The 17,582-nt window shown below is 44.6% G+C and overlaps 1 protein-coding gene across 1 annotated transcript in view; it reads right to left on the reverse strand.

The window, feature by feature from the left end:
• Positions 1 to 17,582, reverse strand: part of svep1 (sushi, von Willebrand factor type A, EGF and pentraxin domain containing 1) — a 69,865-nt gene that overhangs the window by 23,834 nt on the left and 28,449 nt on the right. The window contains exons 4-10 of the mRNA XM_076092601.1: positions 9,520 to 9,678; positions 8,367 to 8,546; positions 6,120 to 6,299; positions 4,607 to 4,801; positions 2,430 to 2,548; positions 2,054 to 2,183; positions 949 to 1,056 (exon numbers count right to left, since the gene is read on the reverse strand). Coding sequence (XP_075948716.1) covers positions 949 to 1,056; positions 2,054 to 2,183; positions 2,430 to 2,548; positions 4,607 to 4,801; positions 6,120 to 6,299; positions 8,367 to 8,546; positions 9,520 to 9,678 — 1,071 coding nt within the window. The remainder of the gene's footprint in view (positions 1 to 948; positions 1,057 to 2,053; positions 2,184 to 2,429; positions 2,549 to 4,606; positions 4,802 to 6,119; positions 6,300 to 8,366; positions 8,547 to 9,519; positions 9,679 to 17,582) is intronic.

Below are 17,582 nucleotides of genomic sequence, written 5' to 3' on the forward strand. Positions count from 1 at the left end.
CACGCTGGAAGTTTGAGGATTGTGTATGCGTTCATACCTGCCTACATATCTGTACACACAAACACATATCTGAGCTGTGTTAGTGTAATTCATGTGTGTGTGTGTGTAGAGAGAGAGCCAGGGAATTACACGGGTCTGGCTGTGGGTTAGTACCCTGGAGAAGTCTGGCTTGTTGTCTGTCACCACCACGGCTGTTTGGGTGCAGTGAGAGCGCCAGGAGAACGTCAGCCTGCTCTACGATATTTAGTCCATTTGGCAGAGTGGCATTGATGCACTTCTTTATAGCTGGATCGGTCTGAATTGCTTAGCATCAATGTAATGAACCCAGCAGGGTGAAAAGAGAGACTAACGGGTTGCATATTAAATCCTCACAGTCCAGTGTGAACCTCCTGACCTCTTGAACTGCTGTTGAACAGGAAAAAGAAAATCTTTTCATTGTGCACTGGAATGAAGTGATCGCTACGTGGTCTAGATTCATTAATTGGAGATAGAACAGCCTCACATGACTTCACAAATGACTGTGTGAAAAATGGATGGAAAGAGTGCAAATTCTCTCAAAAGACCAAAAACACCTGCTCGTCTCTGCTGCCTCCGTCTGTTTTAACATTAACGACATTAACAGACACTGTGACAACTTCATCTGTCCGCTTCTATCTCTATCTGTCTTTGAAACACAGACACAGAAATGAGGCATTCATGCACACAATCCGTCCTCTCACCATTGGACCATATGTCCAGTCGGTGTCTCTCCACATGAATCACACACACACACACACACACACACACTCGCAAAGCCCTCTCCTGATCCCCTTTTTCCAGTCACCAAACGGAAAAGATCCTGTCTAACCAATCATCAGTGGAGGAAGAGGGTGGAGCCGAGTGGAACAGAGGAGCAAAAGAATAAACCATCTCCGGCGGCTGCCGTCTGAGAACGGCGACCAGACATACCTGAGTTGTCGGAAAACTGTGGCACCTCCCAAACGGCCGCCGTCTCCGTGTCTGTGGCCTGGACAGTGGGCGGCGACCTGCACCTGTCAATCACCGGGGGCTCCGTATCTAGAGAGCGATACGAGGTTGTTAACGGCGGGTGTAACGACCAGATGGAGAACACGCCATAAAAACAGCACATTTGTGAACATAAAACGTATCTTAACACACTTAACAATTCATAAACACACAATATCTCCCAAGAGGAACACATCGTGATGATCTACACAGCAGTACAGAGTGTCAGAGGGCACTAGTTAAACACATGTCTCTAATAAAAAACCACAACGTTCCACCACCATAATAACATATGGAAATGTTCACGGCTACCATGCTCGAGGTTTTTCCCTGTTGTGATTATCGAGCGTTTGACACGGGACTCCCCCGTTTTCCCCTCTCGGCGTTAACCCCGTTCGGCACCTGCTGGAGGCGGACGTACTCCCCTTACTGGTGAGCGCCTCGATTAAACACAGTTTTACACTGTCATTCAGTGTAAAACTGTGTTTTGCCTAGTTTTGGAGATATCGTCCCGAGAGACGTCTGCCATCTTTTGAATTATCGTGTGACTAGATTGCACTTGGCTTGTGGTGCTCAATGCTCCAAAAAAAATGCAATAAAATAACTCAACAGCGATGTGTCTTTACAGAGATCATGACCCCGGTTACTCACGATAATCCACAGATCTCGTTAGCGGTTTCATGAACAAACTATTTACTTTCAACCATAGTTGAAATGTATTTAAACGCTTAAATTACAATTTGTCAGCTCTGCCACGGACAAATAAATATTCCATCAATCATATGAAACATATTGTATACAGAGCAGCACATCTGTGTGTACTTGAGCCAGCAGAAGACAAAACAATAGATGGAAAGCCAAAAAGCTAATGGCACTGTTTTTAGGGAGATGCCTTGTGTCAGATGAGATGCCTTGATGTCTTTTTTGATGTCTTTAAAGACATAGACTTTAAAGACACTACGGGTAGAATATTTATGTGGGAATAGCTTCTAAGTTGTTGACGCAAACATTGTTTGCATCGATGCGGTCTCCAGAGGAATGAACCCACCGACGACAGCGACCGTGAAGGAGCAGTTGGCCTGGTTCCCCGAGCGGTCGGTCCCAATGTAGGTGATGGTTTCCTTCCCAATGGGAAACAGCTGGGGTGGAGTGTACACTGGCTTCACCTGCACCGCCACCTGAAGGATGGAGAGACGGTAGAAATATATAAAGAACTGACTTAATGAGTTGAGTGTTGATGATGTGAGATACTGTTGTCTTGTGGCTACAAGAGGGAGGTTTCCTTCATACATTGTTGGATTTGAAGGAAGTTTAGGAACACAAAGCGGTACAAGTATTCAGTATTTGATAAGATGTATACTTCAATCTAAATACTGTATCGTTGCACCCTACTACTGTACACTTTGTTTAGTAAAGTATCCAACCTCTGCTTTAGAGTTGTCGGTGGCAGTCGGGACGTTCCAGCTAACGTTGGCGGTGCCGCGTCGCTCATCCGTCTCTGCAACGATGTTGCCGGGACACTGGATCCGTGGTGGTTCAGCATCTGAAGGGACACGGAGACAAAAACTAAACTCTGTGTTTCAGAGAAAGCAGAGTCTGGTCACCGCAAATGCTTCATCTGATTCCAGCTAATTTTATTACATAGTCAGATTTAAATACCGCAGATGTTCCCTCCGCATACGCTGACCTCAGCCTGCTGCTTGTTATCACTGAGGAAGCGGATGTGTGATGTCATCTGACCTCTTTAATCACAATGCATCCCATACTCATTATTGGTTTTTATTGAATCAAACACAGAGTGCACCGCTGTCATTGTTCCAAAGAGACCACTTTACACTGCATGTGGTTGTAACTGTCCCTTAACTCTGTTCATATATTATCTCAACATCAGGCCACAACGGTAAAGAGCAGAGGTTAATGGAGACAGAAGTGATGATGCTATATGTTATTGTGAAAAAGGAAGCTTCATCTTGGATGCATTACATGTTTTGGACTTGATAATCAGTAAAACATAATATTCAAACTTGTTATTGTTAAATCCAACAAGAAGAAGCTGCAGCCTCCTTCACCTCTGGAGCTTATTAACCCTCTGATTTTCCTAACAAAACAAAAAAAGATGCAGATAAATCAAAATAGCGCAAAAACACGGTTTTTGATCCGGGATTAAAGGGTTGAAATGTAAACAAATCTCATGCTAAATGTTGATCTACTGAATTCACTGCCAGGTACAGTCAACAGCAGCGGGACGGAGTAATTTGCAAGGTTCCCAAACAAGCAGGAAAAGTCTGCCTATGAATACTTTCACTTTCTTTAACGTTATGATTGATTTGCCGTTGAACACAGCTCAGAACCCCTCCTTCCTTTTCTGCTCATTCTCAAAAGCTGCATGTTGTAACAACAGTTCGGTTCAACTGAGTCCAAGCCTGGAGTAAATGAGCCAAGACTCCGAGGGTTGAGTCTCCCATCGATCGACAGCGGCCATGCCTGTTGCGTTGTGTCAGAGAGTTGCTCCCATCTGGACCTGATGACCCATCCACTTAGGCATCCATCTCTGCTAAACACTAACACACTTTGCTCCGATCGGCTCCATTCATCTTCATAACAAGGGGAGGAGCATTTCACTTTGGGTGTCATCGACATGAAGTGAGAGGCGAAAGAAGCCAGGAGCTTACAAAGAGCACTTTCAACTCGGTAAAAACATTCTATTTCTTGATCTCCTCAAAGTGTGCCGCCTACACAGCAGCAGCACTCCATCTTTCTTCTATCTCATCTATATATATTTTTTTACATCTTCCTTCAGACCAATTGTGCCGGAGGGGGATCAGAGAAACTCATCTTCTCTCCACCACCCCATTATAAAACACCTACAGATGACTCATCCTCCCCTCTCACCTCCCCCGTCCGCCCCGCCTCTCCGTTCGTTTTCATCTTTATGGCACCTCTCCCTCCCCTTAACGACAGCAGTCCCTTCATTAGCAAACTTTCACCGTGAGGAAATGAGGAGAAAGAGGTGCCCTGCACCACCTGTTTCACCTGCAAGGCATCTGGAGGGCTGCAGTCCATTACGATGATCTCCAGCCCCGTCGGAGCGGAGGGGAGAGTCACGAGAGCTCGGACACGGTATGGTTCGAGTTAGCGACCCGAGGCCCGCTTCAAAAACCATTCCCACCATTCACAAAGCGGAGAAAAATACAGACAGGGGAACAGAGAATGGAAAAAGATGTATCCCTCCAAGTTTCCTGCTGTTTTCTTTCTATAACTGCCTCTCTATCCACGTATTCTGTGTCTTTCCTTTTCATTTAAACCCTGTAAAGTTAACTGTAAGCATTGTAGTCAGCTTTAATGAACTACCTAAGGAAGGAAACCTCTGGCAGGTACAACCAAATACAGATGTGACTATTAACTTTTTCTAATCCGTTACGTTTTTTGAAGCATTTGCCAGACGTGAGAGAGGATATTTTGTTTAAGACAGAGCGGTACAAAAAACCTGTAATAATGTAATGAAATGTTTGACCAAAATGTTGAACTATTGCTTTGAATATAGCTTAACCTAAACTCCAATATATCAGACACACACACACACACGCACGCAGTGTGTTACCTGTACAGACGGCTTTGTGGACATTAGCGGTCCAGTTTCCAGAGCTCATGCACACCGCCTTCCTGTTCCCCTGGAGACTGTAACCTTGACGACAGGTGAGGAGGCAAGCGGAGCCCGGAGACACCGTCCTCTTCCCGCAGGCAGGCGGCGACAGCATGATGTTCTTCAGAGTCACGATGGGGGGACAACGCACCTCTGGGGAGAAAGTGAGAGAAACCAAGAGATGAATCTGATGTCGTTTATTTTGTTCCTGAAAAAATATCTGCAGAGTTGAACTTGATTCATGACTTTTTTTTGTTTATTGTTCAATATCAAAAAGGAGCTAATGAAGTTTTGGGCATGACTGTAATCTGGCTCGCTGTCAGAAGAATAAATCAATTGAGTATCAGAAGATATGGCCCGTCTGAGCATAAAAGAACAGAACAAGCAAATAAACCTTTTCCAGGATCACAAGCGTGCTTCCTGTGGTTTTACCCCAATGTGATAAAATCGTTCTTTCAGCTGGCTCGACTATAAATGCCAACACAATAAAGCTATTTTCAGGGGTTGTGTATCAGAAAGTGGCTCAAAAACAACAAACATTTGGTCGGGAATCAACCGAAGAAAGCACGAACCACAGGACTCCTCCACTGGAGGTCTTTTGTGCATTTTTGGGATGCAGGCCAGTTCGGCTTTCACTTGATGATGGATAGATCTCATTCTCTCCCTCTCTAACTCCTGTTTCATTGGCTGTAGCTGTAGGAGCTATAAAGGGAGAAAACTCACCGAGAGGGAGATTCAAGATGGGAGATTTCAATTAGAGGAAAAAATATCTCAGCATCCTCTCAGGGCAGCCGAGGAGATCCCGTTTCACCGAAGTGCAAACAAACACTAAAACAAATCACTCAGCTGCAGCCCACAGATCCCTCTTAGCTGAGTTAGAGAGGTAACGACGGTCTGCGACGGTCAAACAAACAAACTGCAACTCAGTCGGTGCACGGGTGGGGGGGGGGGGGCGGTAGTTATCAAGACACGGGGAGAGTTTCCCGGAAGCAGACCGGTCGGAGTTTTTAAATAGAGCAGCTAGCTGGTTGGTTAGTTGGAAGTGAGTCAGCGCGGGCCGGAGCACTGAGGCCGGAGGTTTGTGGCTAAACTCTCACACTGTCCCTTTTGTGTGTGTGTTGTGTGCCTGACCTGGGAGCTCCTGTGGTGGGCATGAGTGTGTGCAACTATTTTAACTTAACTATCAGTTCTGAAGTGTGTGGGTAATTTTGTGTGCCCTGCGTAGAAGCAGTGACTGTAGTTTGTTGCTGTGAGAAAGCAGATGTGTCTTTCTCTGGATGATGTAGAGAGGCTCCGTGTTGCCAAAACGGACCATATGTTTAACCGCCGTGCGTGTGCGAGTGTATGTTCTCATGCGTGTTTACATATGTGTGTATGGAGTTTCTTTTAGAGAGTGAAAGATGAAAGGAAGAAGCACCATCAGAAGTAACACACAGGGTGATATAGAGGTTCGGAGGTGATGCAGGCTTACCCACACACCGAGGTTGGGATCCACTCCACTGGGAGTCGGCCTGGCAGGTGAGTCTGGAGTCTCCCTCTAGCCTGTAGCCTCGCTCACAGCCCGCCTGACACTCCGCCCTGTGGGATGCGACGCCATCGCTGCACCTCAGGAAGCCATGCTGGGGCCGAGCGAGGGGCGAGCAGGAGCGCACTGCCGGTTGAAAATAAAAAAAATAAACATGAGGATCCACTCTCCCAAAACAGAAAGAAATGTAATATTTACATTGCTATATGTCACTGGATCCATGTCATGAGTTGTATTTGTTTTTACCTCCTTTTTATTCATTACAGTTCTCTTTGCGGTCATTTAAAAAAAAAACTGTGACAGAGAAGGAAAATCTCTTTCTTTAAAAATTAAACGTTTAGAAAACCAGAATCTGAAAGTGATAGAAGACGAGAGCAACTCCTGCTCCCTCAAAATGACTAAAACAAACATTATTCTGCTAAATATGAGGTGTAACTTATAAACACATGTACTGTAGATAAATCACAAGAGGAGCAGAACGCAGTAAATCAACAGCAGGAATGTACAGCACCATTATCATCATCATCGTCGTCTACAACCTGGGACCTATCATTTAACCCAAAACGTGAAAGTCCCTATGAAGCAAAAGTCAAAAACCCTCATGTGTGCCTGTTGCGAGTTATGCTGAGGTCTAGAAAAAGGGTGTGTAGTGTGTTATGTCTCATCGCCACCCAAAGACAGACAGGCGGGTTCAGAGGAGACCCCCTCCCTCAGGGCTTCACTAGCTGGGAGGTCCGACACTATGTGGCGAAGACTAGACTTAGTGTAACACATACAAGCAGACATATGCACACACACTCAGAAAATATATACCCAAAGCCACTGCTATAAATCTCCAACACACACCCTTGAATATTCAGCGTCTTGGTATTTCTATGAGTCACACTGTTGCCGTCTTTTGGTGAAAACTGTCAATTTTCCTCATTATCTCTTCACGTCTCCAACTCCCTCTTTTCCTTTCCTTTCTCTTTTCTTGAACTCTCTTGCTTCCTTCTGCACGATACCGTCTGTCTTTCCTTTCCCTGTATCCTTTCGGTCTGCTCTCCCTCAACTCACTCTCGCTTTCTAACCGATTCCCCCCCACCTCCCTTCCTTCGAACATCTGGCCTGGCAGAGAGCAGTAGTCTCCCAGTAAATGTTGATTCCTTGTTCAGTCTAAACACATGTGATCTCAATACACGGCAAGTAATCTCTACACGCCGCCACACACAGACTCCCTCGAGCTTGTAGGAGGACTCGCAACGAGTTAGTACAACTAATACCCTTTATCTTGACATGTCAATTTAATGCTATATAAATGTTCATGAAGGTTCACAGAGATCAGAAGGGAGGCAGCAGGCTGTGAGGACTTTGATGAGCTTAATGAGGAATCACATGAGACATGTGGTGTGGAGGAACCTGCTGGGATCAATCGGACAAGCTCGTCTGTTTGTGTGTAATCACTGCATATACAGGAGGATTACATTGTCAGATACTGTTACTGCGTCCCAAAAAAACCACAATAAAAGGGCAGAATTTGAAAATACAGCCCTCATTCTACAGCTCTCGTCTCACCGTCTTAAGCCCCTCCCACCAGTCAAGAATGGGCATATGCACACATCATCCCCATCATGATTGAGATTCTGATGCTTAAGTATTAGCAACATTTTCTCTCCATTTCTGAAACACTTTGCCGATGTTGTATTCAGACTTTATATTCATTAGTCTGTCATCTTTTCTTGGGGTTGCTTTGCAGTGTAGGCATGTTGCTGCCAGTGTTGGAATAACTAAAACCTTTTCCTGCAGGATTTTCTGCCACTGGATCAGGCTTTGAGCGTCTGAAGGGATGTGCACACATATCTGTATTCATAGAACAGCCAATAGAAACAACCTCTCTCTGAAATGACCTGTTGGGCAAAGACTTTCTTTTCTAAAGCCAGAAAACAGAGCCAAGAGGAGGCGCAGAGGTCTAGTTTTCTCTCAGACCACTTCAATTACAATATGCTGAAAGATTACTATGCCCAATAACGGCAAAAATAAACTGCCTACCCAAGCATGAAGTCCTTTTTCAAGTAAGAAAAAAGCAGAAATTCTCCGGTTCCAGCTTCTTAAATATAAATATATCTTTGGGTTTTGGACCGAACAAACAATTCACACCTCCATCTGGGATCATTTTTGTTTTATCATCATGCATCAGGCCGGCTTCCTGCTTACCTCTGCAGCTGGCAGGTGTCCCTGACCAGATGCCATCAGCCTGGCACAGTCTGATGCTGGTTCCCTGGAGTTCATAATCTGGTTGGCATCGCACACCACAGGCCGCATCGAAGTGGTTGTTGCATACATTTTGGATGAAAAAGCCATTCTCCGGAGGAGACAGTGCTGGACAATATACCACTGGAAGAAGAAGAAGAAGAAACATTTTGTGAAATCCTGAATTTCATATTGTAGCTAACAGAAAAAGGCATTCAACACACACACACAAACACACACACACACAAAGTCTGCTGGTGGGAAATGCTGACAGAGTGGAACGTTTATATTCCTAACAAAAAGGATAACAAAGTGTGAAAGCAAGAAATGACAGGTTGTCAAACATCACCTCCCCAATCTACACAGAGGGAGGAAGAGAAAGCAAAACGCCGTCCAAGGAAGAGATGATTAATGAACGTTGTTGTGTTCAGATGAACGGTTGTGTGGAAATCGCTGGCTCATTCGTCAAGGAATGAGAAAACCACTGAAATTACTGGAAGCAGGTTCACAATACACAGTACGCTCTGATAATAACCTCGTACTTCTGTGGAATACCGTGTTTCCATTCCAGTTGATTTATCGTCATGTATCACTGCATCTTCACTATCCTTAGCGGCCACGATGTCGCCCATATCGCTACTTTATGAAACATTCACTTGTCAAGCCCGATATACAAACTCATGAGGCCTAGAAATCACACTTTTACCGAAAGTCTGCAATCGGATTAAGATATTCTTCGTTGGTGCATTGTCTAAGTTATGCTTAAAACTGCATTATGGTTCCTATAGGAGTCATTAAAGGGTCATAAAACATGCTCCACCTACACAGGACGTGAAGACCTGTCGGTTTCTCTTGATGAACAGTGGACTTGGCATTCAGCTGTTAAGAATTATTAATGCTCAGACTAACTGAGCATTAATTAATTAACGGGTTTAAAATAGTAAAAATAAAAGATGGAAAACCTTTTATGAATCCCTCATTTGTTTTTATAAAGCTCACTATATAAAACGTCAAAAGCGATTTTCTGCGAAAAAGGCACACAAAGTGTCGGGATTGAGACCCATCAGGCTAAATGAAATAGCGCTGACAGTGCAGTTAACAGATTAGTGACTCTCACCCTGGCAGGTCATGCCTATTGGCTGATAGCCCGGCTTGCAGGCGCAGTCACCGAGGGAGGTGCTGCCAGGCTGAGAGGTGTGCTGCGAGTCGGGGCATGACAGGCAGGTGCTCAGGCCTCCTGGCGTTCCCTCTGGTTTATAGGTGCCTGGTGGACATGCTGGAAGGAGGAGAGGAGCGGAGAAACGCCGCAGTTAGACAACAATTGCACACAAAAACGTCTGTTATGGACACCCGAAGAAAAAGACACAGCTGGATGGAAAGACGGGAGGACGGACATCTTTAAAGGCAAATTACGTTGAAATGAAAAACAGCTTCACAGATTTATGGGGAGACTTTGATCGTATTCAGGTCTGGACATGAAACGGCGGAAAAAGTTGGATAATAATTGACAAAATGATCTCTCTTGCGTCGGTAAAAAAAAGACAAGTTCAGTTCAGCGTCTTAATTATTCCAAGCAGTTTTACTATTTTACAAAGAAATGCAACAATCAAAGAACATCTAAAAGCAGTCACGCTTCACGCTGTGAGCACACATGGGCTGGATTAGGAAACCCTTTTGATCACCTGCACGCGCACACACACACTCTCACTCTCACACACACACACACACACACACACAGTAATAAAGTGTGTTTCCTATTACCATCACCTGAGTCCGATCAGAGGACATGCTGCAAAGATGAAGCAGCACGGGTCATGTGAAGGTCCTCCAACATTCTTTCATTCGCCATCAATCAACTTCGTCTCAGCGCATCACTTGCGTTGCAGAGGAGTGAAAATGAACGGCTGAATCCCTCACGTGGTCTTATCTGGGTTCAAAGGTTACTTTCACATGGGATCGTTCATGAATTAGGGATTAACCGATTAAACCTGCGATCCCGCTGAATTATATCCAGTGACGCAATGTGCCTTTAATTCTGATATCGAGTGATCTCGTACGTGTCTGATGTTTTTTTGATCAACTACTTTGAATTAGCTCCAAAATTCAGATTCTGATTATTTGAATTATGTTATTACCAGGGACAACAGCCCTTATCAGCCATTATACGGGTAGATTCACACAAGCAATTTGCTGCGCTGGTAATTCCCATAATTCACTGCGATTGCTGGTGCACTTTGCGGAGAAAAAGCTTTTATCAGTTGCTCCCCAAAGTTAAAGCAATTTTCTCCTGCGCTGTTTTCGTCCCTGTGTATTCAAACCACTTTAAAATGAAGATTACCCAACAGCACAAACACATTAGAGCCACTAACTGTGATGACTGCATGTGTTATCTGCATGTACATATGAATCACACCGACTGTTCTCCCGTCACGTCTACAGTCAGAGTTTAGAGAAATCTAAAATCTAAATATCATCAATTAATCCTTTGGTCCGCTGGATGTCAGAAGGTAATTATGAATGCCCGTTGTGGTTTCCCGGGAGCCCTGGGCGGCTTTTCCAGTGACTTATTTGATTTTATCGGTCGTCTGAAGCCTCAGTTAGCACATTTGAGAACCAGTGTGAAGTAATCACTGACATTGTAGCTCCATAAAGAGCCAAAGTGAAACCAGAACTGCTCCAAGAGTCATTCAAAGTCCCACTAACATTTGTTACTACCCTAATAACTAAAAATACAGCTTTGGAGGAGAGTCTCTCTCAACAGTACGGTGCTCCATATGTCTCGATGAGGACGGTAGTTTATTGAAAAACGTCTATTTTATAAAGGCCTTTAATGAACAGCATTTCCCATAAGCCCACAGAGCTTCATCGGCTTAAAGTTACAGCTGGAGTCGAGGAGTCGCTGCAAACTCACAGATGTCTGAATTAGATCAGATGTCTGTAATAACAAGGACAGAGAGGAGCAAACATATGACTTTGGAAGAGTGTTGGTGAGTTTAAGGACATGGGAGACACCGAGATACGATAACGCAATCATCTGTTCTGCCTTTGTAGCGTTTGTAGTTTTTTCATTTCTAATCGTGGAGGCGGATGTCTACGGATATGGAAAGTAAACGCTCGGAACAGGATTCATTTCTTTCATAAGGGACAATGAAAGACATGTTGAATGAGAGATTACATAAGTAATAGAAGCTATAACAACAGAGGCTTGACAGGACTTTGGCTCTCTATCTACTGGTCCACCTTTTATACAAATGCAAGTATGACACGTGTTAACTGAACATACATGTACGAGCCATTCATATGAGACCGCTGTTATGTGTTACTAGTCAAATCAATGACTCCAGACTGCACCCAAAGCTTCAGAAACATAACTTCTAAACCATAGAATCATATTGCATGTGGCTCAAATAAAGTTAACTCGTTAACACATTACAGTCGGGTGCTGCACTGTTACTCACGTCATACTCTGTTCATACTCGACTGCAGCGGTTTCCAAATCAGAACCGGCTCCAGAGGAAAAAGGGGAATTTCAGACAGCTGCTTTCAGACAGTTTAATTTGGTGCTGTGCTCTTTAAATGAGGAAATCATAAACTTTCTCAATCCACACCCACACACATCATTTAAAACACTTACAATACATTTGGACAAATATGCAGAGAAGCTTGTATCCACATGGGATATGTTCAAACCCCCCTTTGGTGTGAGCAGCAACCAGTTATGAGTTTTACTGCTATTTCAGAACATACAAATTATAGTATCACGTCGGTTATATCAATGTCTTTGTTGGCATCAGTTCAGAGGTCTCCAGTTCATGACATATAGCTCGAGTAAACTGTGAGGCCGGTTGACTTACACGCCGTCCTGTACGGTAGGCGCAACAGAGAATCCATAGTACGAATATTCTTCACAACTCATTTACTCGCCGCTAAGCCAAAGGCCTCAGGCCAGGTGTGAATTTCCACTGCTGAGCCAATGCCAGGCTGGCCTCTCACCACACAGTCACTCACTCCCTCCCTCCCTCCCCCCCCCCCAGCTGAAACCCGGCAGCAGGTCAGCCAGGAGATGTTAACCAACTGTAAAGCAGGTACTGGCTGCTGGCACTCAAATGCACCCAGTAATCCACATCAAACACACACACACACACAAACCATGTGGTATACCTGCTCTGGTGCAGACAGCGAGTGTGTGTCCGTCTGCACTTTTCATTTGATAACATAAGCAGCCGATGAATTTTCTCCATCCTTTAAACTCAGAGGAGGCATGTTACATAAGACGGCCCGACAGCTAAAAGTGTCCCCTCTGTTCAAGTCCTCGGGAATCTGTTTCACAGCTTCATTTTAAGGTTTACAGGAAGCCTAGTTAGTTTTAATGTGAATAATAACTCACAGTGGAAATACTGTATATCGAAAGAGATATATAAAATTTCAATTCCTGGCCGGTTGCATGTGCTGGCAGGTATGTACACAGACGGATGCGAGCTCACACACATAAACACAAACACACACAGAGTTTAGAAAGACCAGACATGCCTTCTGGCGACGAAGGAGGGAGGGGAAGGATGGACAGGAAGGGATAAATGATGAAAGAACGAGCGGCCATGAATCTAAAATAAAAAGGAAAAGCTGGAAGCAGAATGTGGAGAAAACCTGTGGGGAATTTCCTTTAAAATGTATCATTGCTCCTCGACTGGAGCCAAAAGTCAGACCCCAAAACTGAAACTAATTGTGTGTGGACGCGGCACTGGTCTGAAGTACGCGGCAGCCAATAGAATTGGGTCCATGCAGTTACTCTGCTGCACTGTACCCTTCATTTAGAGAGGAAGTTGACTGTCAGCGGGCCAGATGACCATAAAACAGAAAGAGCCTGCTGTGTCTGGGCTGGTAGTAACCGTATGGAGGGACAGCAGCTGGTCAAAGAGAAGTACTGTAGGCAGTAACGACCTTAGGGAAGGAAAGAGCCGGCCTCTATGATCAGACGCTATTTATTTAAAAGCTAAAGCAATATTTGAGCAATCCTAATGACTAATGAAGTTAAATGATGTTTCACAACATCGGCGGCTGTCATGCTTTCCGATTCTTATAACATCCTTTCGAAAACAAAGTTTTTTGATTTTTTTTTTTGAAAATCTACAACATCAGAGGGAAATATTACTTTAATAAAGGACGTTGTGAGTCGGCCAAACAATCATTTTTGAGAGGAGATTAGAAAAACAGAGTTATCAATTTGGACGTCTAATTTTCCAGCAAGGCGTCTCCTCCTGCCGACCGACTTTGACTCCCTCAACCACTGACCTGAGGTCTGCTCTGCCTCCTTTGGAAGGACAAGTTTAACATTATTGCCTGTGCACAGTAGCCAAAGCTAGTATCAGCTAATGTAGTGACATTACTTGAGGCCATTTATCTGATTTTGCACAGCTCCCAAGGAGCCACTAAACGCTTAATACAACCATTTCCCCATATGCAGGAGTACTTTAAGGCCTGCAAACAGATTTTGATGTGTAGAATCTGGGGAGTTCCCCTTTAAGATGTTAACTCAAAGTTTAAAGCTCTCCTTTGGATTCAAAGACTAACTATCTTAGCTGTCCGTAACATTTGACACACAAGAAAAACCACAAGAATTCATTCTTTGAGGATTAAATAGGAACTCAAAAAGAAAACGGAACGACAAAAGCGAGCACAGGCCAGTTCATCTGTTAAAGTCCTTTCTCTTAATATGAAGTAAGTCATTTCAACTGGCAGACACGTCTGGCCCGGGAGCCAAAGTTACTATCACACGAGAAATCTCTCGATTCTCCGGGGAAAAGGCTGCGTTCGATTAGCCGGGCCTAAAAACAGACTGGGACGGAAACGATGAAAGGAGATCGAAAGAGAACATCTGCCTCCTCGGCCACAACGACACACAGAGGAAGAGAGAGGTTTCATCTGAGAGGGACGTATTCTGCTCGGTCCAACAAAATCCACAAACACACAATCCATTCAGTGCTCATACACAGGCTGCTTCCCAGCATTTACATGTAAGGAACACAATGAGTAGCGAACATTATGGGCTTCATGTGCAAAGCAGACAGTAAAAGTAACACATATTTCTGTGGTCCTGTAATATTTGCGATGCCGTGACCCAATTCTGTCCGTCTGTCATCTTTAAAGCCAAAACAACGGAGGCCGAAGATGTCCAGCAATACTGCGAATGGGCTGTTAAATCTGGACAGAGGCCACTTGTGGTCGAGGGCCCTCTCACACGAGAAACGCTGTTAAGTTGGGCCTTAAATTCCCGGGTATTTCACTACGAAAACAATGCTCGCATGCGAGGAAACTTTCTCCTCTGAACTGAGGCTTTCCGTGCGCGTTTGAGGTGCATAAATAGACAACTGCAACGGACAATTAAAATGTATAGTCTAGCCCTCAAAAACAAACATACGTTCACAAAAAAAGGCCTGACGGAGGCATGAAGGAACTGGGGCTCAGTTTGAATGATTCAATTCAGATAAACACAGTCTGTATATACATTCATTCTGAGCCAGCACATTATATGTATCCCCCCCCCCCCCCATTTATTGCATGTTATGGTTGCCTCAGTGACAAGCCACCATAACAAGAAAAGCACGAGCATCTGTCCACCATTTCGTCCACATTGCTCCATATGGCAGAGTTTCCCAAAGTCCTGGACTCATGACCTCATGAGGATGAATCTGTGACGTCCTGGTTTACCGTGAAGGTTTCAGACTTCAAATCACCGCCTGCAGACAGCTGCCTGCATGTCACCTGGTTCGGTTTCTGCTCCACTTGGAGATACGTTTTGCCGTCGAAGAATCAAAGACTGAAACCAAGAAGTGTCTGCGTTTGCAACGATAAGGGTCACAAGAATTTTCCAACCTCAATACATGGGTACATCCTCCCAGTGGAATGACAGGATGCTCTAAATCACACTGACGGAGTCCCATTGAAGTCTGGTCTGCTCTCCAGCTGGATTGTGGAGTGAAAAGGGGGTGGGGGGGGGGGGGGGGGGCGAGATGTGGCTGCTGCACAGCTGTCCACCTACACAGCCTCCATCCGGGTGGGGGGGGGGGGCGGAACGGACCTCGACGGACTTCCCCATCTCAAGAATGTGAAAGTCCTCTTTGGAGAGGAAACTGAGGAAGTTCGGTGGCTGTTCCAATCGCTGTTTGCCTGTTTATTATTCCATCCCTATTCCCAAGGGAAAATGACTTCACCGCAATTGCGAGATACCTCTTATGGATTCCCAAGGACAGAGACCGACTGTCCTCTCTGCTCGCTTATTACAGACTCCGGGAACACTGGGGAGAACGAGGCAAACCGCTAAACAACTGTGCAAGCACAGGTTGGTCTCCCTGGTCTGGCGTGCGTGATTGGAGATGTCGGTGTGCTGAGAAACGCTGCGATACGATCCCAGAACACCCGGGACGATACGGAGCATAACACCCGTTTAAGAAAAAGGCTCGTTTTCATTTCCTTTTTCGATTGTTATGTCACCGTTCCACCAAATTCCAAGGATGAAGGATGCACATGCACACATACAGTACACATGCATGTGCAAAAAAACACACCACCACACATGCTCATGTACATACATGGACACTAATCCACTACACACACACACTCCACAGTTCCCACTGTAGCCTCTGAGTTGGTGTTTCCTCGTGGGATTGTGAGCTGGTGAGATGGTTTTTGCTAAACAAATGAGTCACAAACAAACTGAAAACAATTGCGGTTATTGTCCCGCCGTCCTGCCAACTCTCCACACCCAAATATCTTCTCACACCACGGTCACGCACATTATTTCTACATAAAAAACAATTTTTGGAGTTGAAGAAGCCGGACAGGAGCTAATTGGTGGGTCAGAGAGCGAGAGAAGAAGAAAAAGACAGATGCTTCTCTTCCAGGAAGCTGGCAGCCGCCGACTTCCTCCATCCTTAGCCTTGTGACCTTTGACGTAGCGTGTGTCCCTCTTCATCACCTCCCACCGACTGGAGAGATTTCAGTCAGCAGCTCTCACACACACACACACACACACACACACACACACACACACACATATGCACACAGAATGGGAAGATCAGAAAGTGAAAGGAAGTAGGAGGGTGCTGAAAGAGCTCCGAAGAGGGTCGGTGAAAATATCCAGAGATGGATGGGGGTCACAGAAAGGGACAAACATGTTGGATCTGAAGAAGGGCAAAGGCCTCGAAAAGCACCAAGGATGCTAAAGGAGAGAGTCATTCCACCTTAAATTCCCAAGGGCACATTTGTCAGTTTAAATTACGTGTGAGAGAAAAGCACAAAGAAGTTAGAATATTTTAAGTGCAAAAAGTCAAATTTGTTTTTGTTGTCTTCAGACTATGTGCACGTTGTCAGTCCTGGGTGATGTTGTTGGCACAAAGGATCATGATTCAATTAAAGCTTTAAGGAAAAAGTTAAAATAATGTTATCATTCTTTGCTACAGTGCGAGTTAATAAGGGTTTCACTGCTGATTATTTTGTTTATGAATACTTTATGCAGTGTTGCATGCAGGACCTGAAGTTATTATACGACTAATATACCTCTAATATAATTATGTATAATTGCTCCCACGTTTTAAAAGTATATTCCGGGATTATTTTTGCTCTAGACTTTCACTAAATGCATCAATTCACCAGAATCCTGCAACTACGAGTATTTCACTGTGTTTCATAAAGACTAATGACATATTGTCAATAAAATGAAATAAAAATCTAAACTACCAGATCATAGTTTCACGAATATAAACGGAAATTGCACACAGTAATTTGATTTAAAAAATATCTGGGAATGTTCACTGTTAAGTTGGTTGGTCCATCAAAAAATATTTGTGAATGACAGTTGTGTTTACATGCGGTGCACCTGGTGACACGGTCGGAGGCTCGTAATGATGGAGAGAAGAAGGGGAAGCTGTAATGGGGGGGGGGTAGCAGCAGGGGAAGGCACAAGGAAAATAAAAGAGAAATTGACAAGAGCGATGGAAAGAAAGAGTGTTAATGACACAGTTTGCTACGCATCACTGCCCGTTTCACGGCTCCTTGTTTTTCATGCTCTCCAGCAGAGAACGGTCCTATTAGGCCCAGTTTATAGCCTCTCTGCCTCCTCGCTCCTTCACCTCTCGTCTTATTTTTTTCAACAAACACACACACACACACACACACACACAC

The sequence above is a fragment of the Anarhichas minor genome, unplaced genomic scaffold (genome assembly GCF_050575085.1).
Source record: "Anarhichas minor isolate MPS153535 unplaced genomic scaffold, ASM5057508v1 ptg000016l, whole genome shotgun sequence".
Lineage (NCBI taxonomy): Eukaryota > Metazoa > Chordata > Actinopteri > Perciformes > Anarhichadidae > Anarhichas > Anarhichas minor.